Source organism: Macaca nemestrina, chromosome 6, assembly GCF_043159975.1.
Source record: "Macaca nemestrina isolate mMacNem1 chromosome 6, mMacNem.hap1, whole genome shotgun sequence".
Classification (NCBI taxonomy): domain Eukaryota; kingdom Metazoa; phylum Chordata; class Mammalia; order Primates; family Cercopithecidae; genus Macaca; species Macaca nemestrina.
The window spans coordinates 94,711,026-94,738,697 of NC_092130.1; the positions used below are offsets into that span (position 1 = coordinate 94,711,026).

The 27,672-nt window shown below is 41.3% G+C and overlaps 1 protein-coding gene across 20 annotated transcripts in view; it reads right to left on the reverse strand.

Moving 5' to 3' along the window:
- The window catches only part of LOC105475050 (V-type proton ATPase subunit S1-like protein), a 107,090-nt gene that overhangs the window by 52,701 nt on the left and 26,717 nt on the right, over nt 1–27,672 (reverse strand). For 15 of the 20 annotated variants that reach the window (XR_003016486.2, XR_003016485.2, XR_011624873.1 and 12 more), the window contains exons 4-8: nt 25,961–26,001; nt 25,649–25,707; nt 24,286–24,521; nt 18,612–18,662; nt 16,042–16,282 (exon numbers count right to left, since the gene is read on the reverse strand). Coding sequence is in view for 7 of the 20 variants with exons in the window: in XM_024790754.2 (XP_024646522.2) it covers nt 16,042–16,282; nt 18,612–18,662; nt 24,286–24,521; nt 25,649–25,707; nt 25,961–26,001 (628 nt within the window). In the remaining 13 variants the exon portion in view is untranslated. Of the gene's footprint in view, nt 1–10,292; nt 10,913–16,041; nt 16,283–18,611; nt 18,663–24,285; nt 24,522–25,648; nt 25,708–25,960; nt 26,002–27,672 lie in introns of those variants that run through there. The other 5 variants (XM_071098715.1, XM_071098714.1, XM_011729984.3 and 2 more) reach the window with 1 other exon arrangement.

The following is a 27,672-nucleotide window of genomic DNA, read 5'->3' on the forward strand; positions in this document are numbered from 1 at the left end:
ATTATAGAGTAACTAAAGCAGGAAACAAAGGGATGGGCTCTGGCTAGTTATCTGCAGCAGGAACACGTCCTTAAGGCACAGATTGAGGCTCATGCTATTGTTTATGGTTCAGGAACGCCTTAAGCAGTTTTCCACCCTGGGTGGGCCAGGTGTTCCTTGCCCTCATTCCGGTAAACCAACAAAATTCAGCGTGGGCGTCATAGCCATCATGAGCTTGTCACAGTGCTGCAGAGATTTTGTTTATGGCCAGATTTGGGGCCTGTTTATGGCCAGATTTCGGGGCCTGTTCCCCACAGAGAGCTGAAGAGAGGAAGCAAACATGCAAAAGCCATGAGAGATCGTATGCCAAACAGAAATAGATGGGAAGACAACAAGGCAGAGAAAGTAGCGCCCTTCATTATTCCAAATCCACGTCCAGCCACTCAAGAAGACCTAGCTGGGTCTTGGGATCCAGACCTTGAGATCCATGAGATAGCCTGAGACTAATTTTTCTTTACATAAGTGAGCTGGAAGACGTGGGGGAGGGGGTGTCTTAATTTTACAAACAAAAGATCCTTGCTAAATTATAAGTTTGTAAGTGATCTTTAATATTCAGCAGGAGAAGAAATGAGATTATAAGTAGAACTGGCCAAAAGTTATAGCAATCTGACTCCCATAACCAGGCTTCATGAATCTGAGAGTTAAGGGATGGAAATAGGAGTAACCCTCTCACTAGTACCCCTGATGATTCACTAGCAAATCATCAAAAGTTTGCTTCCCATACTTGCAACTTTCAGCTTGGCTGGTTTTGATTTCTTAGTTACAAAGAAAGAGGAATGCTTCCACCAAGAGACAAAACAACAATTCCATTCAACTGGAAGTTGAGACTGCCACATAGTCACGTTAGAGTCCTTACACCTGTGAATCTACCGGCAAAGGAGTTATGCCAGTAGTTCCCAACTGGGAATGGATTTTGTCTCCCAGGGGACATTTGTCTCCCAGTGGTCATCACAACTGGAGGAGGGGATGCTCCTAGGTATTATGTATCTAGTGGCAGAGGTCAAGGATGCTGCTAAATATCCTACTATGCACAGGATGTCCTTGCCCTCCTCCACTTTACATCCCTTCCCTCCCTTCCAAAAGGCCTGCCGTGCAGACATCAAATTCTAGTGTAAGACATGAAGATAGGTTCACAGAGACTATTTAACCAGCTACTACAATTGTGTATAATGTTAAATCTCTATTCAAAAATGAATATGTATAGTTCAGCCATTGTGGTAAGCAATTTGGAGATTTCTCAAAGAACTACGAGTTGAACTATCATTTGACCCAGGAAATGGGCATACACCCAACTGAAAATAAATTGTTCTACCAAAAAGACACCTGCACTTGTATATTTATCACAGCACTATCACAATAGCAAAAACATGTAATCAACCTAGGCATCTATCAATGGTGAACTGAATAAAGAAAATGTGGTACATATATGCCATGGGATACTACATAGCCATACAAAAGAATGAAGCCACTTCCTTTGCAGCAACATGGATGCAGCTGGACACCATTATCCTAAAGGAATTCATGCAGGAACCAAAAACCAAATACCACATGTTCTCACTTATAAGTGGGAGCTAAACAAGGACACAAAGATGAGAACAGTAGACAGTGGTGACTACTGCGGGGGAGGGGAATGAGGGTTCAAAGACTAACAGGTAACTATGCATTATGCTAACTACCTGGGTGGCGGGACCATTCATACATCAAACCCCATGACATGCAATTTACACATGTAACAAACCTGCACATGTGCTCCCTGAATCTAAGATAAAAGTTGATATAAAAAATAATGCGCACGCGTGCGCGCGCGCGCGCGCACACACACACACACACACACACACACACTCTTATACAGGCTCCTTCCATGGACCCGGAAGGGTTCATAGCATTATGGTCTCTTGATTGTATGTTTTTCGAAAAATCTTAAAAATAAGCTATTTTGAACACAGTCAGTCAAGTTTCAAAATTATTTTGAACACAATCAGTCAACTTTCAAAATTTGTAACTAGTTGTGATTTGTTTTCTCTTTCTTAACAGAGAATCACCTTCATACCTAGTTTATACTTGTAATTTCATACTCATTCTCCTAGAGAGGGCCTTCTATAGGAAGGAAAATAGTCTATGCTTCAAAATCTGGCCCTGCAGAGCTTTAACTGCACTTGAGGTCAGTTCTGAGCTCATACCCCAGAAAACAAATCAAATGACCCTTTTACAACTGTGGGATGAAATAGACGCAAACTACAAAGGAATGAAGAAAGTCAGAAAGTCCTGAGTTCTAACCTCAGGCATTTAAACATGAAGTGAATTCCACCAATTTAGTCTTCATTATAGTTTGTATAAAGAAAATACCACTGTTAGAAGAAGGGCTGTCCTGGAAAATCAGGTTCAGTCTCAGAATATGCACACCTTCAACAAGAAGAGGGATGCAGCTGAGGGTACTAGGAGCTCAAGAAGGAAGATGAATTAAGGCTAAAACATCAAAATCTTCATCAGTGCATTTCTCTGGACCCTGGACCTTCCCAAAGAGCAAGGAAATTACTAACATGTAAAGAGAGTCTCAGATCTTATTGGAATGATTCATTGAGGTGGAAATGGAAAGTGCCTTGTTTGAGGAGAACATTGAGACACTGAGTAGGTTTCTAAGTTCAATGTCACACATAAATGTGACAACAAAATTTTAAGGCCAGAGATGGGTTTTGCTCAGAATTGATGTCATTGCTGGCTAAAGATGAACATTTTGGGAAACACTTTATCACTTTAAAATACTTGGAAATAAAATTTAGCTCCTTAACCAAAAACTGCAACAATATGCATTCTACAGCCAAGTATTTTACAAAAAAAAAAAATTCTTCACATTTCTAAGTTTTTCTGTGACAACTTTTATACTGAAGAAATAATATGTATCCTTCATGACCTAAATGTACAGATATTTTAGACATATTTTATTTTTTAACATTGTAAAACCATTTTTATCTCAGATCTAAAACAGGATGGATGGATGGATGGATGGATGGATGGATGGATGGATGGATGGATGGATGGATGGAGAGAAGGGAAGGGTTTGACAGATGAAGAGTTGTTATTCTAAACCTGGCTGCAGTTCGGCAAGAAAAAAAACTTTCTCATGATGGAGAAAGGCTCTTTTCTTTAAGAACAATTCCATACCGAGCATGTTGGTTGTGAAAGGTGAGATTCTTAGAGTTCAACCTACATAACAGGGTTCCAATAAAGAAGAATCAAAGCGTTCGACATGATAAAGAAAGAGGATTTGCAAGCCTCTTGACGGTGGGCTGGGAAGAGAAGGTTTTTAGGTCTCTGAGACTGGGGGGATGCATAAAGAATTTGGGGAAAGAAAAAGAGAGGTCCTCAAGAGGGTGAAAGTTCAGGGCCGAGAGATGAGCATGGCCAGTGAGAAGTTCTCTGAGAGGGATTAGCATTAAATGTCCACGAAAAGAGAATTGGGAATGATTTCCTGCCTTAGGCCATAATTATTCTATTAATTCCCCAATGTTTAGGAAAATCGGTGATACTCATGCCAACGTCAGGCAGCTGCTCTCATAACTGAGAGCCAGGGGAGAAGGTGAAGCCACCAGCGAAGTAACTGAGAACCACCAGAGGCAGGAAATCAGAACCAGAAGGCACAGTGAGAATGTGAGTCACCGCCACGCACACCCGGCCCACCCTCCTGCTGATGCCCAGCTACGATGGGGAGCAGACTTATTTCTCACATGAAAGGGGCTCAAGCCACTTTATAGGAGAGTAAACTAAAGGTTGACACAGAAGGTCAGAGGATTTGGGAACATCTGGGTAGCCAGCATCAGAGTTACATGTGTTGCAAATATAACAACTAATTTGATCACCTACATTTGCCCTATTTTTCCTTAATAAACATTTCAGAAGGTTCAAACCACATTTTAAATTCCAATTCTTTGGAACTAGAGGTTTTGCTCTGGACCATTTGGTTCCTATAAAATGTTGTTGATCTCAGGAGCTAACAGCATCACACAGAAACACTGCAAGTTCTATCACACTGAAAGAAATATGAAATAAAGGCAGGTCGTCTCAATGAGTTACAGAGAAATGTTGGGTCGATTCATTCATCATGACCTTGAGGTATGAGGGTGGAGAAGGCACAGGCAGGGACACAGGCAGAAGGACGGCTGCTCAGTATGCTGCCTAGAAGATTGTGAGCCTTCTCTGTCTCCTCTGAGGAAGGGCAAGTGGCTGTTCCTCACCCGCCCCTAAGAAGGGGATCCTGTAACACCCTGGTTCCTCTGAGGACCTAGCTCCACCAATTTTCTTCCGTCTCTAGTATATATTTGTTTAACCTTCCCCTGTTCCCCAGTTCCTCCAACCAGCACACGGGCTCCCAACTGCAGAGGCAGGCAGCCTGGTGGGGTGCAACACCGTGTGGCTTGTTAGCACTGATTTCTCACACTGTTTATATAGAGAGTATTCCAGAGCTGCTCTGTAATATCACTCTCATATTCCGCAATGCTTTTTTGAGTAAGAAAGCTCTAGTTTGCTATCTGGGAATTGTCCATAGCCCACAGCCTATCTCAGTTACCCATGGACATTTATGCACCAGGGATCTCAAAGGAACAGAATGCTGTAAAGCCCGAAAATTGGGATACAGGGTAACAATGTGTGGGCATTCTGCGGGAGTGTATTACACATGTGAACCGCATTATTCATAATGTTGCAGCAGGCAAAACAAACACCTCATCACTAATGCCTTACCCTACGATATGCTCAAGTTTCTTCCATCTTATTAAAATCTTATTAGAATGATTGCCTTAAATCCTTTCCGAAAAACTCTGAAACTGCTAGATATAAAACAAAGCAACAAATAAATTTTAGTGTCTAAACCCCTGTGTAAGTCCGTTTCCAATAGGAAACAGATGGCACCCTCAAATTAGGACAATTTAAGTGGGGTTTAGTTAAACAAGAACCTTTTATAAGGGTCCCAGTAGGGTACAGGAGAACCACAAGGGAGAGTGTAGTGACCTGGGGCTAGTAGCAATGGAGTAACCATCCCTGAGTCAAAAGCAACAAGGGAGGAAGTCACTGAAACACAGAAGGAGAGAATGTGGAGGGGGCTGTCTTGAAAGGAGCAGTGAACGTCAGAGAAGGGATGAAATCCAGTCGAAAGCATTCCCTCTGGGAGATCCCCAGGGGATAAATATCCTGAGCTCCCTCTACTCGCTCTTTTCCATGAAGTGTGATGTTCATCAAGGACTTCCTTTTGGGCAAATGCCGGAAATAAACACTCCTTAGTTCTTTTCTCACTTGCTCTCTCTCCGGCATTTGACATGGTTTCTACTTCCCTCATCTTGAAAGCTTGTTTTTCTTTGATTTCTGGGACACTACTCTTTCTTGGTTTGCTCTCGTCCTCTCTGATTTCTCCTACTCTAAATCTACAGATTGGTCTTTCTCGTCCTACTCCATAAATGATAGTGTCCCCAGGGGTCTGTTATCAACCTATCCTTTCTTCTCAGGTGATCTCATTTATTTCTTCACCAATACCACCTAGTTTTCAACTTTCCCCATAGGCCCATTACTACCTGTCTTCATTTGGGTTTCCCTAGAAGTAGATCCTGAAACAGGGATGTAGATGCAAATAGTTTGTTTTGGCAATGATACTTGGAAACGCCATTAGGGGAGTGGGGAAGGGAGACAGGGAAGAGGAAGGAGCCCATAAAGTAAACATTATTAAGCAAGATTCCACAATGGGCGAAAGGGCTTAGTCCTGCTGGGAAGCTCCAGGGAACAGCATAAAACATACTCTAGAGTTTTCCCAGGCAAAGAACAAATGAGCTGTGGCGTTTCTACACAATCCCCGAGTCATTGGTTGAGGGCTACTCCCAGAAAGCATTAATTCCTTACCCCTTCCAGCCTGCCATGACCATAGGTAGAGAAGCCCCTGAGGACAGTTGTTGGCAATGGAAAGATGTGCCAGAACACACCAAAATGGTAAGTGCCAAAGCAATGTGGGTGGAACACTGACAGCATCTGCTACATTTCTAAATTTCTGTTTCTGGTCCAGATCTCTCTCTTTGTCCCCAGATCCACACGACCAACTGCCTACTTAGGCCTCTACTGTGAGACTGCAGGGGCCACCCACTCCCACCCTCACCTGTTTTCTCACTGATTGCAGAGCCTGACACCACCATCCTCACAACGCCAATTCAGACACCTACCATTCATTTGTGATTTGCTAATTGGTTACCAACCTCCTAACACCACTTTTAGCTTCTATCTTCCATCACTCTGTTAGTTCAGGTCCTAATATTTTTTGCCTAAGCTGTTGCAATAATCTCCTAATCAGCACTTCTCTCCCTGTTCTATTCACATTTCCACACCATGTAATCATCTTGCTCGAAATCCTCTAAAATCCTCTTAAGGGCCTCTCAATTACCTCAAGTCAAGATTCTAAGTCTTTAGGTGAATACAAAGATCTGGTCTCTCTCTTCATCTCCAGCTTCTCCTTCTCAACTCCTCTAAACACATTCTATCTACCTACCCACACACATGTGTTCATAGTTCTCCACACATGACAGAGCCTAGACTTTGCATATGTGTTTCCTTCTGCTGTGCTTTCATCTTGCCTTCAACTCCAACTTGTGTCAAACATCACTTTTTTGTCACTTTGTTCCAGATCTCCAAGGAGACAGCTCTTAGGCTGTGTTTCTGCAGCACTAACAATTACTGAGCAATAATCACATATCTAATGGGTTTATAGTAAAGGTATTCATATGAATAGTGTAGGTTCTTTACCTGAAGATCAGAACATACCAGAAGTGATCCAAAAAGATGAAGACCTGATGGATAAGCATACAACTGCTCATAATAATACTCAACATCAGACAAAAAGACATCTTAAGATATCTCTTTCTCACTCGAGGGATTCCAGTTATGAGCAGACTCAGCTCTGGGAACCTACCATGATGGTTCAAGTACGGCTTTTTATACCAGATCTAGATTCTATCATCAACATTGTTATTATGTGGATCAAAGGGCACACCAGTGGATTGCCCAGCCACAGATGTCAAAGACCAATTTACCATTAACAAAGATAATCTAATCTGATTAACACTCCTGCCCATCAGCCTTCTAAGGTTACTGGGCTGCTACTCACCACTCCAGGGTCTCAGCATCCCTATGGAAACTAAGCATTCTGTTTCAAAGGTAACATCTACCTCCACTCTAGCCTACAGAGGACAGCCACCAGGGCGCTTTTCAAAAGTGCTGATGCCACATTCCCAATGTGTTTATCAGTGCTATGACAAAGGGAGTGTCCTCTGGGCCTTTACAGAGAGAAATAGTTACAGGGAGGGAGAGCAGTTCATGCATGATAAATCCATTCCTACATCCCAATCATTTAAGTTACTGCATTTCTCTTCTTTCTCTAACACTAAGAAATGACTGATCCCTCTACTTCATTTAGTGTGTGCCACTGTTGAATCTAGGTTTTAATCAACAAACTGAGAAAACTGTTAGGAACACTTCCAGCCGCTCAAACCAGCACATTTAATCCAAAATCTCTGGTGAGAGAACCCATATCCAAAAAATTCATCCCAGTCTAAAATTATACAGCTCATTCCCTGGGCTAGCACCTCCAGAATCCATTACCACACATAATCTCCAAAATCTTTTGTGGCATAAGTTAGCAAAACTATTTTTGCAATTTGATTATAACAGATTTGACTTTACAATTGGTTCCCTGGTATATGCCAGAATGTGACTCTAATTGCCTAAAGGCAATGAGGAAAATTGACACCCCCTGGCAAGACAACTATTTCTGGTGAGGTCATCACAGTGTCTTCAAGCAAGGCAGGAATAGCTTTGTCTCTCAGGCGTTGCTTCTACTAACAGGAAAAAATAGTGGAATTTGGGAGCTTAATATTCCTAAAAATTTAAATCCTCCCAAAAGTCACTATTTCTATTCTCAACGTTCCCCTCTTTTTTTATTTTTATTTTATTTTTGAGACAGGATCTCACTGTGTCACTCAGGCTGGAATGCAGTGGCACAATCGTAGCTTATCACAGCCTCAAATTTCTGAACTCAAGTAATCCTCCAGCCTCGGCCTCCTGAGTAGCTAGGACTATCGCTCATGCCACCATGCCCAGCTAATATTTTTGTTGTTGTTTTTAGAGACAGGATCTTGCTGTGTTGCCTAGGCTGATCTCGAACTCCTGGGCACAAGTGATCCTCCTGCCTCACCCTCCCAAAACACTGGGATTAAAGGCATAAGCCACTGTGTCTGGCCTATTTTATTATTTCTAGAGACAAGGTCTCACTCTGTCACTCAGACTGGAATGAAGTGACATGATCATAGCCCACAGCAACCTCAAACTGCTGGGCTCAAGCAATGCTCCTGCTTTAGCCTCTTAAGTAACTAGAACTACAGGTGCACGACAGTACCCTTACCTAATTTTTAAAAAAATTTTTTTGAACTCCTGGCATCAAGCAATCCTCCTGCCTTGGCTTCCCAAAGTGCTGAGGTTACAGGCATGAGCCACTGCTCTTAGCCTGTCAGAGTTCTTCTGTTTTGTGATCATTATGCTCGTGTTCGTATAAGAGATCCAGCAAAGCTATGAATTTCACCTGCAATGCAGGTAAGCAGTTTGCAGGATCTGACCTGTGTCTGATTTTCTACCATGCTGGCCCTTTGACAAGAGGTAAGGGATCCCTTTAGATCAGTCTTAGAAACTTCCCAGACTATAAGCCATTGGGCACAGTTAGAAAGAGCCAGCCAAACCTGCAGGTATCATCCATACTCATGGTGACTATCTATCCCAGTTTCCTTGGCACCATCCCATTTATGTCTGCTATCTGAGAATTGTTAACCACACTCATTTTCTCTTTCAAAAGTGTCCTAGTTTGAGCAATACATTATGTTTACCCTTCACGTGCCTGTAACCGAGCAAACAACCACTTATAACACCAGTGGATGCTCAAGCGAACCACAGTAAAAATCTGTTTGATTACTGAATACCATTCTCTAAGGCTGACAGTTTCCACTGGTTTAAAGCCAAATGGAGTTGGATAATCAATCACAGATTCGCATTTTCTTGAGTCTGTTCCCTGCAATCCTCTTGGTACTAACAACTACATAAATCAGGATTCTTCATTGCAGACTACAGAATCAACTCTGTTATTAAAACAGAAAGAAATTTACTATAAAGTATGGGATCTTACAGAATTCTGAGAGGGCCAGAACCAAACGTACATTCATAGCCAAGAAAATTGCAGCCAAAATAAATGCCCAACATGAGACTGTCCCATCAGAAAACTCGCTGTCATTATCATCTACTGCTTGCCACCTAGGATGGGACTAGACAGCAGACCCATCATGACAGCTGCCCAGAAGATTCTCTTGCTCTGTGTGTGACCCTCCACTGCACATGGTTCCCGTCTGCATTCTAAGTTTTGTGTAGGAGTATCTTCTTGTAGAACCTAGGTCCTGTACCGAACCCTAGCTGGGAAAATGCAATGTCATCTTTATATTTAAGATCTCTTTAAGACAGAAGGCATATTATTAGAGACGCTTTGGTGAGGATGAAGAGTGAATCAATCTTCAGTATCTGCCAAGAGCTGAAAAGGATGCTGAGGAATGCATATGAAAGACAGTGACAGTAAGAACATCAGTGGTAGCTCTAGAATTTCTATTAAGGAGGCATTTAGAGGACACTACCTCATTGGAAGGAAGATCAGGGGATATGTCTCAAAGCTGTGTTTGCATAGCAAGCACACTGTTATTGCTTCGCTCTATTGTTTATTCCAAGTGGACCTATGAGAGCTCAAAGAGGTCTAAATCAGACAAATGAGACAACGCTGGCACCTTGACCAGATGGAAAGGTAAAATATGGCCAAGACTATTACCCCTACTTCACAGATGGAGTTGTACTGCTTCTGAACAGCAAAGTAAAGGACAAGAAGGTCCTTAAATAAAGTGCTCTGCCACATGGACTGGAGTCCTCCCTCAACATTTCTGTGAAAGAGAAAAAGACTATTTTTAAAACAAAATTGGGACATAATATCTAGAAATGCAAATTATGTTACAAAATAGTTTAAATTATGAACCTCCAGATAATCTTGGGTTTATTATTTCTATAATTATCACATCCAAACTGGCACAGGCAAGGAGGACCGAGTGTGTTTTCCTTTCTCTGTGTTGCCAATCTTTCTCTCTCTCTCCCTCCATCTCTCCCTCCCTTCCTCCCCTCCTCCTCCTCCTTCTTCTTTTTCTTTCTCTCTCTCTCTTTCTCTTTCTTTTTCCCTACTTGAAATACTCCTTTGTTTTCAGGGTACTTTGAGGCAACTAACAGTCATATTTGTCTTTGTGGGGTCCCTGAGATGCCTTTTTTCATTGCCCCAAGTCTACCTACGTAGGCCAGAGGATGGTTCAAAAAGAATTCATTATATATTTCCTTTTTCTGTTTTTTCTTTTTTTTTTTTCTTTTGTAATCAATCCATTTGGTGAAAATCTGTAATTCACAAGTCAAATAGCGTAGAACAGAAACAACTTTTGGAGCCCACTGTGGATGTGGTGGGGGCCAGCCTGTGCTGCTAAACATAGATTTTGCTGATCTGTTGGCTTCTCAGTTCATAGCATGCAGCCCCCTGGCTCCTCAGCAGCTCCTTCTCGTCAGCTGTGTCTCGAGCTTTCAGCTGCGGGAAGTGGGCAGGAGAGGCGATGAGATCGTAGTGCTGGGCCAGATACCGCAGGTAGATGAGCATGTGCAAGGCGTGGGCCAACACCAGCAGCAGGATCAGGGACGTTGCCAGGCCAATCAGAATAGCTGGCGAGAAGGAGGAGGCGCAGTCTTGGGCCTTCGTAAATCGTGCCCCCTTGATGGCAAAACCTTGGATCTGCAGGAGAAAGGAAGGAGCTGAAGTGATACATCCCTTCTCTCCTAGGATCTACTTCCCAGTTGGGCTGGCAGTTCTGGCCCCTAGGTAGCCAAATTTCATATACTGTCGCCCTATTTGCTGAATAATTTAACCGCACGATTTGACAAATGTGATTGTGCTTATGGGGACAGTGCAACTCAATCTTAAAACAGGACTGACCCAGAAATTCTGGGATGTATGGTTGTCATAACTAGGAGGCTCATGAAATTCAAGACTGAAATAAAACCTTGATTTCAAGGCTCTGCAAGAAAACCTCTTTTAATCTGATCCTTAGAAATATTCCGGTTCATGGAAAAACCACAACTGCTGTGTTGTCTCTAAAATCCAAAGCACACTCAAAATTTTATAAGGCTATTATAAGTTTCACAAAGATTTTAAGTCTCCATTCCTCTGCCTTTGATTCTATTGACAGGAATGAGGAAGAGTCTTTGAAGGGGGATGTCATGATCCTTAATGAGGTAAAAGATAAATAATAATCATAAAAGCTAACACTTATCAAAGGTTTTTGTGTACCATAAACTGCCTTAATTTTTTCAGTATGCAAAGAGCCTATGAGTAAGTTACTATTTCATTCCTACTTTATGGATGAGGAAACTGAGGCACAGAAAAATTAAGTAACTTGCCTAGAGTCACACAACAGTAAATGTTGTGATGGTGTAATTGAAACCTGGGCAGTGGGCGTCAGACTCGCACTCCATAGCTCCTGGTGGGTTCTCTCTCTTCCTCCTCCCTACCCTCTCTCTCTATTGGTTTTACCATACAGACTTCGTCCCATTTCTGGATCCCTCCTTGCATCCTACCCATTACTTTTAATGGCAAAAACCGCAATCACTTTTGCACCAACCAAATAGAAAGAAAAGCTTTCCATTATGTACAGATGAAATGGTATCATTACTTGAAAGAAAGAGAGGTTCAAATTGAGAACTGGCACTGATATCTAATGCTGTCAAAATGAAACAGGGCTACAAAGCAATTACTTTAAAACAAGAGCCATCGCTTGTGGAAGACAGCCCCTTGTCTAGCTGGCTTTAAAAGTATGACCCTACACAGCGTTGCCTCATTCAGACACCTACTCGGTTTTTAAAGAGTACATCAGACGACTGAACTATCCATGAGTGCTTTACTGAAAATTCACTTTGATGGCTTAAGTGAGCACTTTGGCATTGTCCCGTGTGTGTTAGAATTATTGAGGCCGCCCATCACTCCATAGACGCAAGGGGCCTTGCTCGCCCAACTGTCTGTGCTCTTGATTGAACCCAAAGCAGCTTCTGAAGGAGACTCTTGTTCTAGCTTTGGGGATCCCTGCCCCGCCCCTCCTGTGAAGAGGCAGAGTGACCTTCTCTTTAGACTGGTGCCTGAAGAGTCGAGCTCCGCCATGACAAAAGACGACCTCACTTGATTCTGCAACTCCAGCCAAGGAGAATGTCCTCAGGTTGACTGACACTTAATTCTTTTTTTTTTTTTTTTTTTTTTTTTGAGACAGAGTTTTGCTCTTGTCGCCCAGGCTGGCGTGCAATGGCAGGATTTCAGCTTACTGCAACCTCCACTTTCAGGGCTCAAGCGATTCTCCTGCCTCAGCCTCCCAAGTAGCTGGGATTACAGACGCTTGCCACCATGCCCAGCTAAATTTTGTATTTTTAGTAGAGGCAGGGTTTCACCATGTTGGCCAGGCTAGTCTCAAACTCCTGACCTCAGGTGATCCACCCATCTCGGCCTCCTAAAGTGCTGGGATTACAAGCATGAGCCACCACACCCGGCCAACTGCCACTTAATTCTTAACAAGACTTGGTTGAGAACAGTAAGTGTGGAGAATGCCGGATACATGTCCACCCATTTCCTGGACTAGAGGTTATACAGACATGCTGTTTCTAGCCCACAGGTGAGTTTTGTTTGACGCAGTGCTCGGAATATCCTGAAAATTTCCTGTGAGAATCCACCAATCTAGCTTCTATTGAAAAGATTCAACAACACCAGCCCTGCATTCCTACAAAGCAAAAATCAGCACGGTTGAATTTGTAAAATGCTCACTGTGATGAAGGCTACCCTTTGCCACAGTCCCAGCCCAAATCACCAGTTACCCAAGGTACTTGAGTTTGCCACACCAGCCACATCGCTCTATACTCTATTCCCACCATAAGCCAGGCCAGCAGAGCTGCGCATGTGGACAGCAGCCTTTTGTACACATACCTCAGCCACCATCACCACCACCTCCTCTCCACTGGACTGAGTTTGTGTTCTGCCATCTCTTCACATGAAGGGGGTTTCAACAAGGCCCACCTGTCCCCCTGAAAGCCGTGTTTATGGTACGAATGCTCATAAGGATGTATACATCTCACACCACCAGGGATGAATGTGCTCATCCCAAGCACACTGGCAGCAGTCTTAGGGACCCTGTGAACATGTAACTGAGTGTTTCTCATACTGCCTGCTTCAGAACTTCAGAGCCAAATTCCTGTGCCGCCTCCAGTCAGTGCAGACAAATGGTCTCGTGGTTTTGTATATTAACCTCACTGGTGGCTCTAACTGACATTTTCTTCCTTTGTTTTTCTCTGCGCCCACGTCTTTGCTAAATTTTTTGTTTTAATTGTTTATTATAAAATATATATAATATAAAATTTATCATCTAACCATGTTAAGTGTATACAGTTCAGGGCTATTAAGTACATTCACATTGTTGTGCAACCATTGCTGCCGTCCATCTCCAGAACATTTTCACATCTTGCAATACTGAAACATTACTCCCATTAAATACTAACTGCCCATTCCCTCCTCCCTTCAGTCCCTGGCAACTACTATTCTACTTTCCATCTTGGGGTTTGACAACTGTAAGTACCTCATATAAGTGAAATGATGCAATATTTGTTCTGTTGTGGCTGGCTTATTCCACTTAGCATAATGTCTTCAACGTTCATTTATGTTGTAGCATGTATCCAAATTTCCTTCCTCTTTTTAAATTAATTTTTTTGAGGCATCTGTCACTCAGGTTGGAGTGCAGTGGTAGAATCTTGGCTCACCGAAGCCTCCACCTCCTGGGCTCAAGCAATCCTCCCACCTCAGCCTCCCAAGTAGCTGGGACTACAGGTGATACCACTATGCCCCCAGTTGATTTATTTTTTAAAAATTGTTTGTAGAGATGGGGGTCTCACTATGTTGCCTAGGCTGGTCTCAAACTCCTGGGCTCAAGAGTGATCCTCCTGCCTCAGCCTCCCTAAGTGCTGGGTTTAAAGGCATGAGCCACCACTCCCAAATTTTCTTCATTTTTAATGCTGAATAATATTCCACTGTACATATACACTAGGTTTGTCGATCCATTCGTCCATTGATAGACATTTGGGTTGCTTGCACCTTTTGTTATTGTGAATAATGCTGCCATGAACATAGGTATAAACATAGGTGAAAGCTGTTCAAGTCCCTGCTTTCAATTATTTGGAGTACAGAGCCAGAAGCAGAGTTGCTGGATCCCTTGGTGATTGTATGTTTAACTTCTTGAGGAAACTCCATATTATTTGCCACAGCATCCACACCATTTTACATTCCCAACAGCAATGCACCAGAGTTCCAACTTCTCCCTGGCCTTGCCAACACTTATTATTTTCTGTTTGTTTGTTGTTGTGTATAATAGCCATCCTAATGGCCATGAAATGATTTGCCTATTTTTGAAAGTAATTTTTCATAAGTAGTATTTCCATAAGTCAACTAAGTCATTTCCGGAACAAGTTAGAAGTATAAATCAATCAATTCCCCTGGTCTAATTAGGCAAAATTATTTGTAAAATATTCCTTGTTGTCATTGTATCCTCACTGCCATTTCTGTATATGTATATATATACACACACATACACACATGTATAAACATACACATACATAATATATATTAATATTTATAAACATTTTATACATACACACACAAAAGAATCCTTGGAACCAAACTGTCCAGAATTTGAGTCGTGCCTCTACCATTAACTCTATCAGTTATACTCCTTAGAAAAATTATGTGATTATCAGAGATTCAGTCACCTCATTCATAAAAGGACCTTGCAGCATTATGGTAAGTTCTGAAGACAAAGTACATAAAATAACCACAGCACCAACACACACGGGACACTCACATGTAGCAATTATTGTTAGTCCACGCCTGGCGCATTACTGAGTGTTTCTACATACCTTAGGCCACGTATTCCTTACATTAACAAAGATAGGTGAGAAATTGAGAGAGGTTAAGTAACTTGCCCTGGTGACTGAGCAGTAATTTGAAACCAGGTCTGTCTGACTCCAAAATGTGAGCTACTTCCCTACCCCAAACTGCCTTTCATCCACACCACACTTCTCTACAGAAGCTTGGGAAGGATGGAAGGGAAGAATATGCACATATGCGAATGCCCATATATATCTGGAAAAGGTTGGAATGTGCCCACGAGAGGTACATGCAAAGCCCTGCCTACTATTTCAGGGAGTGGCAGGAACAAGCTAAGCTTCATTCACAGGTAAACAGGATAGAGGAACTTGACAGAATGTCTCTCAACCTAAGATTCTGGTAGTGAAAAGGAATCTCTTACACCCCATTCCTTTCTCCAAATACCTTCAAGAAGATCTTTGGGATATTTTTGACTCCCCGCTGAGTCCCTTCCTACTAACTGCCAAAGCTGTCACTCACACTGCAGATATACTTCTTATCTTCCCTGATAGGATCACTGTGCCACTCCCTGAAGGAAATAAAATAATTGTCCACCAATGTCTCTCCCCAGAAGGGCCTCTCATTGCAGGAAGTGTCAGGCCCTGGCTTCACCTACAGCTTCGCTAGGGCTTAGATGGCTGGCATTCCTCACTGATAATTATTAGTGCTGGATAAAGCTGAATGCAAAAGCAAGCCCTGGGTAGGGGGTGGGGGGTACAGGGAGATAAAATTCTCTATCCTATTCCATTTCGTACCTTAAAAGGCAAAGGAAAAAACCCACCAATATTCTTTTAAAGGCATCTACTTCTCTTTTCCTTGAGCATCTAGGTTTGTTTCAGGTGTTTTTAAACAAACATTGAGCTCCTTTGGTACCAAAAACGCAGGTGCATTGAGCATAGATTTTAGTTTATTACCTGGAAATCAATAAGAGTGACCTCCCACAGGCTCGACCCATCATCCGTGTCGCTGGGCAGCAAGAGGGCCTGGTCCCGCGGCAGGCTGCCCACGCATTGGCAGCGGTAGGAGTAACCAGAGGGAGCATGTATGCCAGTTGGGTTAAAGACTGCTTGGATTGAATTGTTGGAAACGATCTCGACTCGGCGCAAAGTAAACCAGCTCTGGATGGACAACTTGTTGTAATTGGTAAGGATGAATCTGAAAATGGTTATAAAATCAGCATTACTCCTAAAGAACTGTTCCCACATTTACCGACGCAAGGCATCATCTATGAACAGTACAATGGCGCCCTCTTTTGTCAGGCAGCAGAACGGGCTTGGGGAGAGGCTTCACTTTTGTTGCAGAGCCTCCCCTGGATGGATGGGAAAGAGAAAGTGACAGGGCAGTCCCCAAAGTGGACAGTGCAAATTCCTACGAAAGAAAAAAACACAAAGTTTAGGTTTGTTTGTTTTGTTTTTGCTTTTTCAGAATCAACACTTGATTATGGGTTTATTCATCAAAAAATTTGAGAAAAACTTAAATGGACATCAATGAAGAATTTGCTAAATTATGGTTTAAAATAATGGTAATAGCTCTCTTGATAGCTTCTGTGTTATGTATGTGTATTGTGTTTAACCTGCACTACAACACTATGTGATAGATAATATCCTTATTCTAATTTCACAGGCAAGGAATCTAAAACACAAAGGGCTTGAATAAGCTCACTGGGAGAGTAAGTGTCAGAGCTGGGCTTCAAATCCAATCTTAACTCTTTCGGAATGGACTGTTTTCCAGCCATGAAAAAAGTCATAATTTACTTGTCATTATCATTTTATTTCAATTTTTAAAAAAATATGTGACTGCATAGAAAAAAATGTCTGGAAGGATAGAGATTAAAACATTAGTAGTGATTGCAAATGGTGTTTAGATTATTGATGATTTTCATTTTCTTCTTTCTATAGCTCAGTATTTTCTGATTTTTCTGTTTTCATTAGTTTTTCATTCAAAATATGTAAAATGGAGAGAAAAGAAACGACAGAGGAAGGGAAAGCAGCTAAAAGAGGCACATTATTAAGCAAGTTTCCAATGGGACAAGCAGGGCTTCATTGCCGTGATGGAACCTGGGAGCCAGAGTACAGCACATGCTGCTGAGTTATCTCACCTGATGGGGAGGGAGCTGAGGTGTGTGTATGTTTCCTCCAGTCATTGGTCGAAGGCTATTGGGCCAGGGACTGGGGGCAGTGGGCCAGAGAAAGCTTTTAGGCAAAGAGAGGCTGGGAGTTGAAAGTTCAGCAGGTAGGCTACAGTACTCTCAAATGGAAAGGACCATGTAGATATTCATGGAGTACTGACAGTCTCTGCTACATACCTCTATCATCAGAATAAATAATAATAACAACAATAATAATAAAGCTATTTTTCATTTTGGAAAAAAGTAGAATTACGACCAAAAATATTCTCCATTTCTAGATCAAACAGACATGTGTGTTTGGTCACCTTGTGGGGTTCTATTTACTTGTAAAGTTGCTCTGAAAGATGATGGCATATATTTTCTAAATTATGATCAGTGAAACACTAGTCTCCCATGATATGTAGACAAGTGTTCTGAGGAAGAAGGCTCTTCTCCAAAGTTAAACACAGGAAACACTGAGTTAGTCAAAGTTACAAAGTGCAATAGTCTTCCTTAAGATTATTTCTTCTCAGAAACTTTAACATACAAGTTTACACTGTGAAGTGCCAAGAGGAAGACATGGTTTAGAGTCGTTCCCAGACACATTTGACCACAGAACCCCCTTTTCGTAAAATCTTATAAATATTCTTACAGAGCAGAAGTGTCCCACAGAGCAAAGCTTAAGAAAGACTGCCCTAGCACAATCCTGCTGCTTTTCCAAATAGTGTTAAAGACACAACTACTTATCTCCACTAACAAGTTTGTCTTATAGGAAGGGAAGCACTGTATTTTTATAAGAAAAATAATAATAATGCCTTCAAATTGTTCCCCCCACCTCAGGAGCAGTTCCTAACTGCTTGGCTAAAGTCACTGTTGGCAGATGCATCCTTTCATACCCAAACATCAAAAAACTGTAGGCCTCTGTTGATTGTCTGCTGGGGAACGCACATAACGAGGCTTTTTCATTGTAGTTAAATGGTAAAGTGTGATTAGTTATAAGAAGCTATAGAAAATATTTCCAACCAGAGCCCCAGTCCTTAGAGCTTTATTTCTATTTTCTTCTTTTCTCAGATGAAAAGGATATTACATTCTCAGGACTAGGAGTTTTCTAAGTCCTTAATGCAGGCGGCATGGGGGGTGGGGGAGAGGGAAGTTACGGGTATTTTGGTAGAAACTTTTAGAAAGAAAGCACCAGTATAGGATCCCATCATATCACAGCACCAACTTTTCAGTGTAATTAGGTTGATGTGGCATGCAATGTGTCACAGTGCTTGGGCATATAGCAAGCCCCTGCTTCACACATGTGGAATGAATACATTTTAGAGAGCTAATCTGAAGTGCTGAAGCTGCGATGCTCTAAAGTGCTGTCCTACCTACCTTATAGCAAGACCTCTGGGGTTTCCAGCATCACCAAGCTTCAAAGACAACCTAAGAAAAGGAAACAACACAGTCTATGAAAATAAGAATAACCCTAACTTCATATCTACTCAAAAGTTACCTCAAGGTGGGTCACGCAACACCTAACACACAAAATGTATAGAACATTTTTTTAATCTTGAGGTAGGCAATGGTTTCCTGAAAAAAATACAAAAGCATAAACCATAAAAGAAACAACTGATAAATTGCATTTTACTAAAATCCAAAATTTTTACTCTTCAAAAGACACTGTTTAAGAAAACAAGAAAGGCAAGCCACACAACAGGAGAAAATACTCACAACACGTATACATAAAGAACTTTATCCGGAATACAATAAATAACACTAACAACTCAACAAAAAGACAGCCCAATGTAAAAATCGCAAAAATTGTCAGAAGACTCGAGCATGTTTTAAAGAAAGATATACAAATGGTCAATAAGTACATGAAAAGATGCTCAGGACCATTAGACATTCAGGGAATGTAAAATAAAACCACAATAAAGATAACACAGTACAGGAATCAGAATGGCTAAAACATTTTTTAAACTGACTCTTAAGCTTTTAATAACTACATTTATTCCTATTTTCCTGAGAGTAAACATAAGATTTCCCAGAGCAAAGACAGATGAATTATGACTTACTCATGGGAACAACCATAGTGGTTCCCCCTTCTAATCCAATTCTCCCCCACTAGGCAGCATGAGAAGAGCCAGATGTCATCCTACACATATTGGGATTTGTAATACAGATGAGGAACACCAAAATTATCCATCTGGGAGTTTACACAGGAGAGAGACCGTGGATCCCTTCTCACCTCTCGAGAGAGGGAGAGAAACATTTGCTCCCCTAGTGTTAATAAATTCTCCTTAGGAAGAGAAGAGGGCTGATTAGTCTTTGAGTGAAAGAGTTTAATTAGCCTTTGGATGGAAGCAAATCGCTCACCATAAGGAGACAAATGGTTGCAGGTCTCATACCCATGGTATGTAAATACATATCTCCAAGGGGAGGATAAGATAAGCCTCTCTGAGTTTCTAACCCCTGGAATCTCTCTATGGCCTTGAGTTTCATTACCCCTTGATACATGAACACATTACTTTCAAGAGGTAAATCTCTCACTAACTCTAACACTTATCTTTTCACCCAGTTCCCAGTAAAAATTTGTTCAGAAATTCCTAAACATGCAGAAATATAAAAATGCCTTCTCTAGTCTCACTCTGACCATATGAAGTGTTAGTGAGAATGGGAAGCAACTGGAACTCTCATATGATGCTGGAAAAAAGGAAAAGATATGGCCACTTAAAAAACAGTTTGGCTGTTTTCTAAAAAGGTAAACATACACATACCATATGATCCAGGCATTCTACTCCTAGTTGGAATGACAGATAAGAGAAATGAAAATACCTGCTGCCACAAAGACTTGTACATGAATGTTCATAGTGACTTTAGTGGGAAAGTTATGCAAAAAGTGAGAGAAAAAACAAATTTCTATCAACAGGTGAACAGATAAGTTGTGGTACATCTATAATATGGACTACTACTCAGCAATGAAAAGGGAAATACCATTAACACATGCAATAACATGGAAGATTATCAAAATCATTAAGCTAAGTGACAGTGGCTACACTAAAAAAGAGTACACACGTGTGATTATATTTATATAAAATTCTAGAATGTGCAAACTAATTGATAATAATAGCAGATCAGTGGTTATCTGGAGATGTGACAGTGGTTGGAAAGATGCATTACTAAGAAACATAGAAACTTCGGGGCATGATGAAAATCTTTGTTGCCTTTTTTTGTTTTTTGAGACAGGGTCTTGTTCTGTCGCACAGGCTCAGGGGCAGTGGCATAATCTCCACTCACTGCACCCTCCAACTCCCAGGCTCAAGCAATCCTCCCACCTCAGCCTCCTGTGTAGCTGGGACTACAGGCATGCACCACCACACATGGCTAATTTTTGTATCTTTGGTAAAGACAGGTTCATCATGTTGGCCAGGCTGGTCCCTAACTCCTAATCTCAGGTGATCTGCCCATCTTGGCCTCCCAAAGTACTGGGATTACAGGTGTGAGCCACCGTGCTCAGCCACGAGGATCTTTAAGTATCAGGTACTGTGCCATCAATTGGGAATACAAAGGAGAAATACAACCTGGAACAAGAGCTGTTCAAAAAGGAGCTCTTTTTACTCTTTCAAGCGCTCTACTCTCACACATGTAAAATGGATTCTGAATTCTTCAGGCTGTAATTGCCGAAATTCCAAATACACACAGATGCTGGGATTATGCTCTATTTGCAGGGCTTTCACTATTTAAAAAGACTTCCGTAGCAAATCCATCTGCCAATAATTTGCCTCTCTCTGAACATTTTGTTTCCAAGAGCTAAAACGTGGTCATCTTTTTTTAATCTGTGCTTTTGACCTTACATGGTTATGTCTTTGTTTCGGTTTGTTATTTCAGCAACTCCCATTCTGCTTCTTGAGATCTTAAGATTTCCTTGCCAGCACAAGGGCATCTGGCTCATTCATGGAATTCACAGGAATCAGCCACTAGGTCTCAGCAGCTGGTCCTTGACACTTCCCTTCCTGGAAGCCTCCTGTTGCCCCTCTTTGGGCAGGCTGTCCAGGATGCCTGCACACTCACCTGTGCAGGACTCCAGCAGGTGGACGCTGCACACTCAGGGCTCACACCTGAATAGAATTCTAAGGCAGTGTCCAAAAAGACAGTCAGGTTCTGCCCAATCTTTAATTTGTGTCCTGTGAGACCCAAAGCTTACTGAAGAAATTAGACACTGTTTCACTCTAGTTATCACTGGGATGCCAGGAAGGAAAAGAATGCTACTACTATTAATACTCTGAACAGCACTCAACAAGATCTCAAAGTGCTTATGCATATATTTCCTCATATGTTTTCCACAACCTTGTAAGATAGGGCCAAGAGGAAGAAGATAAATGGTCATTTTTAAAGATGTTTTAAAGCCCAGCTCTATGAACATACATGCTCCATGACTTTAGCAAGTTTTCTAACCTCTGTCATGATAACTGCCTATGACTCCGAGAGTTACTGTGAGGAATAACAGACTACGAAGACCTCGCACCGTGCCTGGCCCACAGTAAATGCTCAAGGCCTCATAGCTATAATGAATAGATGCCGTCATCTCCATTTGACAGATGATGATCCTACACGTCCTGCTTATAAAATCACAAAGCTCTCTGGTAGAACTGGGCCTAGAGACCAAGTTTTCATTCTTTCTGTCTCTAGGTTCCCAGTAATCACAAGGTCTCTAAAACCCAGCAAAAAAAAAAAAAAAAAAAAAAAGCTGTAGGTGGCCAGGCGCAGCAGCTCACGCCTGTAATCCCAGCATTTTGGGAGAACGCAAGGTGGGCAGATCACCTGAGGTCAGGAGTTCGAGACCAGCATGGCCAACATGGTGAAACCCTGTCTGTCTCTACTAAAAATACAAACAACTAGTCAGGCGTGGTGGCACCTGCCTGTAATCCCAGCTACTCGGGAAGCAGAGGCAGGAGAATCACTTGAACCCGGGAGGCAGAGGTTGCAGTGAGTTGAGATCGTGCCATTGCACTCCAGCTTGGGCAACGAGCGAAACTCTGTCTTTAAAATGAAATAGTAGGCCGGGCACGGTGGCTCAAGCCTGTAATCCCAGCACTTTGGGAGGCCGAGACGGGCGGATCACGAGGTCAGGAGATCGAGACCAGCCTGGCTAACACGGTGAAACCCCGTCTCTACTAAAAATACAAAAAACTAGCCGGGCGAGGTGGCGGGCGCCTGTAGTCCCAGCTATTTGGGAGGCTGAGGCAGGAGAATGGCGTAAACCTGGGAGGCAGAGCTTGTAGTGAGCTGAGATCCGGCCACTGCACTCCAGCCTGGGTGACAGAGCGAGACTCTGTCTCAAAAAAAAAAAAAAAAAAAAAAAAAAAAAAAAAAAAAAAAAAAAAAAAATAAAATGAAATAGTAAAATAAAATAAAATAAATAAAAATAAAATAAAAAACAAACAACTGTAGGACCCTGATTTTCTCCCACAAATGCCCTAGGGTCAGGATAAATGGAATCAAGGAGAGCCAGTCAGCCATAGACAGCCAAGATTATCCCCAAGCAGGCAGCCTCTCTCTGTGCAACTGACCACAAATAAAGAGCCCTGTGGGGAATTAATTAGCACCCCAGGAAAAGGTCCTGAGCTCTCAGCATTCCATAGTCTCTTTGATAGTCTTGGATAGTTGAGCTATAACAGGATAAACAAATCTGAGAGGACTCTAGATGCTTCCACTTACAATTCCCTAAATCCCTAATAAAAGATAGTCGTTCTGAACAGCAAGATACTCAGATTTGTAATATGACTTTTAATTGTATATTAATAGAATCCATTTTTACCCATCGCCAAGAATTTTTAAGTGGGAAGTAAAGTTCAGGAATAAAAGGATGTTTCCAGCCAAAGTACATAAAGTAGAAAAAGAATACACACACACACACGCACACAGTTATGTTTTATATAAAGCACCCTACCCATCTAAACCAAACCAGAACAAATGCAGAGAATCTTCCAAATGGATCTATTTTACCAACAAATGTTGAAAAGAAGGTTTATAGAAAGCAAGCAGGACATGCCAGATTTCCTCTCCCTGGACCAAAATAAATAAAAACAAAAATTTTTGCTTGGATGACTGAAAAGCAGAAAAAGGCATTGGAAATTGATTTGCCCTTCAAACATGTTATTTGTTTAATCTGCTTATCTCAAATCAAAACCAATTATTTCAATCATTTTGAAATGTCCCAAAGAATTATCTGGAATTTAGCCATTGAAAAGTGCCCTGCATATTTGCAAACAGGCAATATTCCACTATTTCAGCACACTGACACCCCCCTCACCCCCCACCTCCACAGAGTCAAGCATTTGTCCTGGCTAGTGTGTCACCCACTAGAATGTGCATGACCCTGCTGGGATATGTGATCTCTTCCCTGATAGGATAAAAGTAGTTTAACACCTAACATTTGGAGGTGAGACCAAGCCTGGAATCCTTTGCTGTTTTCAAAATGAGTTTGAGAACCCTCGCTTTCCAAAGTCTCATTTTCTACAAGTTATTCTGACAATTAGCAAAAAGGTTCAGCAGAAAACTGCCAGGAAAATATAACTTTTTTTTTTTTTTTTTGACCGAGTCTCACTCTGTCGCCCAGGCTGGAGTGCAATGATGGGATCTCAGCTCACCGCAACCTCCGCCTCCCAGGTTCAAGCAATTCTCCTGCCTCAGCCTCCTGAGTAGATGGGATTACAGGCACCCGCCACCATGCCCGGCTAATTTTTGTATTTTTGTAGAGACGAGGTTTCACCATGTTGGCCAGGCAGGTCTTGAACTCCTGATCTCAGGTGATCCACCCCCTCGGCCTCCCAAAGTGCTGGGATTACAGGCATGAGCCACCATGCCCAGGCAACAATTTTTGAAGTTAACTTCTGACTTGTTCCTTTATTTTAGACAGTAAATACTTTCTCAAAGATGTGTGTCAGGGTCCTATACAAAGGAGCCTACTTTTTTTTTTTTTTTTTCTGAAATGACAAAAAAATTGAATGCAGAGTTAACAACGCAATAGCCCTAAGGGCTTCCTCAAACTGAGAGATCAACATACCTAGCACTTTCTTCAGTGCAATTTGAGTTGTCAGGGTCCACTGTTACCTTCTGACCAAATGCCTCGTCTGTAAGGTCCAGCCAGGTTTGATTCTTAAATTTAATCGTGATTCTTTTGGCCCAGAAGAGAATGCAAGAAATTCCATCGATGGAGACATTAACTGGGCCATGATGGCTGAATGCATTCCAAGGTTCTTTTTCTAAATGCCCTTCTTTGCTCAGATTGTAGTTGAGAGCCTAATTAACCAAATATAAAGAACGTAAGAGATGAACTTGTGTCTATGGTGCAAAAGGCTTCCTAGAAATGAAAAAGCTAAGTCATATCCCTTAATGGTAAATACATGTCATTATACATTTATTAAAACCCATAAAATGTACAATACAAAGAAAGAAATTTACACCAATTACTCTAGTGTAAATACAGATAAAAGAAAAATTAGTTAATAGAGAGCTGCAACTTACGCTTACCAGTAACCAAAGATTATTATTATTATAGCAACAGAAATGAAGCTGAATATTGTAATGAAAATATAAGAGAGCAAGTAAAATTAAGTATTTTAGGTTTTTCTCAACTGTAAGATTCTATAATAAACAGAAAACCAAATACCACATGTTCTCATTTATAAGTGGGAGCTAAGCAATGAGTACACATGGACATAAATATGCAAACCATCGACACTGTGGGTGACTGGAGAGTGGAGGGAGTGGAGTAGGTTAAAAAACTACCTATCGGATACTATGCTCACTATCAGGGTGATGTGATTCATACCACAAACCCCAGCATCATGCACTACTCCCATGTAACAAATCTGCACATGGACCCTCTGTATCCAAAATAAAAGTTGACTTTTAAAAAGAAGAGATTCTAGCCAAGCACGGTGGCTCATGCCTGTAATCCCAGTATTTTGGGAGGCCGAGGCGGGTGGATCACAAGGTCAGGAGATCAAGACCATCCTGGCTAACACGGTGAAACCCCATCTCTACTAAAAATACAAAAAATTAGCTGGGTGTGGTGGTGGGTGCCTTGTAGTCCCAGCTACTTGGGAGGCTGAGGCAGAAGAGTGGTGTGAATCTGGGAGGTGGAGCTTGCAGTGAGCCAAGATCGCACCACTGTACTCCAGCCTGGGCGACAGAGTGAGACTCCGTCTCAAAAAAGTAAATAAATAAAATTTAAAAAATAAAATAAAATAAAAATAAAAAGAAGAGATTCCATAATACATTTCCCCACCCCAATTTGAAGCAAAAATATGTTACTTATTAATACAATTATAATTTATATTTTCACAGGAGCACAGACACGATTGAAACGTGTTTTTCAGTTTTTTAGAGCTAGATTACAATCTGGTTTCCTGGCATAGTCATACCTGTGTGATTGGTATTGTTGTGAAATTCTGGACTGGTTTCGTACCTCCATTATTCTGATCTGTCAAATAAATAATGATGTGGTTACCAATGCTAAATGTCCTTTATTTATTAATGTAATTGAGTGGCAATAATATGCTAAGCACTGTCACATATATCAAGCTTAAGCCCCTTTTGGCTCATCATTTAGAACACACTAATATAAGATTTCACATGAGTGACTCCTGGTACAGACACCATTGGTCAGGGAATTCTATCACAGAAAAAGCCCTTCCCCACCCCACATGGAATCATGCGGGCAACTGGAGTCTTAACATTCTTCATAACCACTTCTTTATTTGAAGATGTTGGAGAACTGAAATTAGAAAAAAACAAAAAAATTAAAAGATGCTGAATAAATATCTACAATTCAGATGTTATATGAAATTTTAACAAGTATATTTCACTTTATTACATCTCAGAATAGAGGAGCAGAAACAGCCTGCCAAAACTGTTCATTTCTTAATAGTGAATTTCTCATTTAAAAAGTAATATGTCTCTCCCCTGTTGTCTCTGCATTTAACAGAGAGAAAGTAACATATGTTCTTCAAAAAACAAATATGAAAAATAAAGAAAAATTTTAGAAAGAAAAATTATTTTATTGTATTTTATTTTATTTGAGATGGAGTCTCACTCTGTCGCCCAAGCTGGAGTCCAGTGGTGTGATCTCAGCTCCCTGCAACCTCTGCCTCCTGGGTTCGAGTGATTCTCCTGCCTCAGCCTCCTGAGTAGTTGGGATTACAGGTGTACCACCACACCCTATTAATTCTTGTATTTTTAGTAGAGATGGGGTTTCACCATGTTGGCCAGACTGCTCTTGAACTCCTGCCTCAGGTGATCCACCCACCTCGGCCTCCCTAAGTGCTGTGATTACAAGTGTGAGCCACCATGCCCAGCCAGAAAAATTATTTTAAATCAAACCTGAAGGCCGGGCACGGTGGCTCAAGCCTGTAATCCCAGCACTTTGGGAGGCCGAGACGGGCGGATCACGAGGTCAGGAGATCAAGACTACCCTGGCTAACCCGGTGAAACCCCGTCTCTACTAAAAAATACAAAAAACTAGCCGGGTGAGGTGGCGGGTGCCTGTAGTCCCAGCTACTCGGGAGGCTGAGGCAGGAGAATGGCGTAAACCTGAGAGGTGGAGCTTGCAGTGAGCTGAGATCCGGCCACTGCACTCCAGCCTGGGCGACAGAGCGAGACTCCGTCTCAAAAAAATAAATAAATAAATAAATAAATAAATAAAACCTGATTCTTATTCACTGAATAATATTGCGGGCAGGGGAGCCTACTATGTGCCAAGCAGTGTGCTACACGCTAAGGTTTAACCAATAACAAATACAAAATAACAAAATAGTAAAGCATATAAAACATTTTACAGTGAAATTTCATACTACATTGCATTGTTAACATATCAAAGCCAAAACATCCAACAGAAAACAAGACAGACTCAATTACCAAAAAGTTATACTGGAAACTTATGAGCATATAAATTATGATATATATCCTTGTGTTTGTATGTGTATATATATCCTCTCTGTACGCATACAAACACACAAACACACACCACATATGTATATAATTTACTTTTCACAAAGTTTAAAAATGGATTTTTCTGGACATACTGTTTTAGAGTTTGCAATTTTTTTTAAACTATATCACAAATATTTTCCATGTAATTATATACTTTTGACACATTTTTAATGTCATGTAGTATTATATCATTGAAATGTATCATAATGTATTTAACCAAATTTCTACTTTTAAGTATTTGTTTTCAATTTTATTAGCATTATAACAATACTGCATTGAACATTACTGTGGATGGTTTGTTCACACCCATGAGAAGTTCCTTAAGATAAATTCCTTGAAGTGAAATTTCTAAGTCAGAAGATATACACATTTTTTATTACAGGATATTTCAGACATACACAAATATAAACAGAAAAAAATAATAAGCCCCCATGTACCTGGACCCATTATTCAGCTT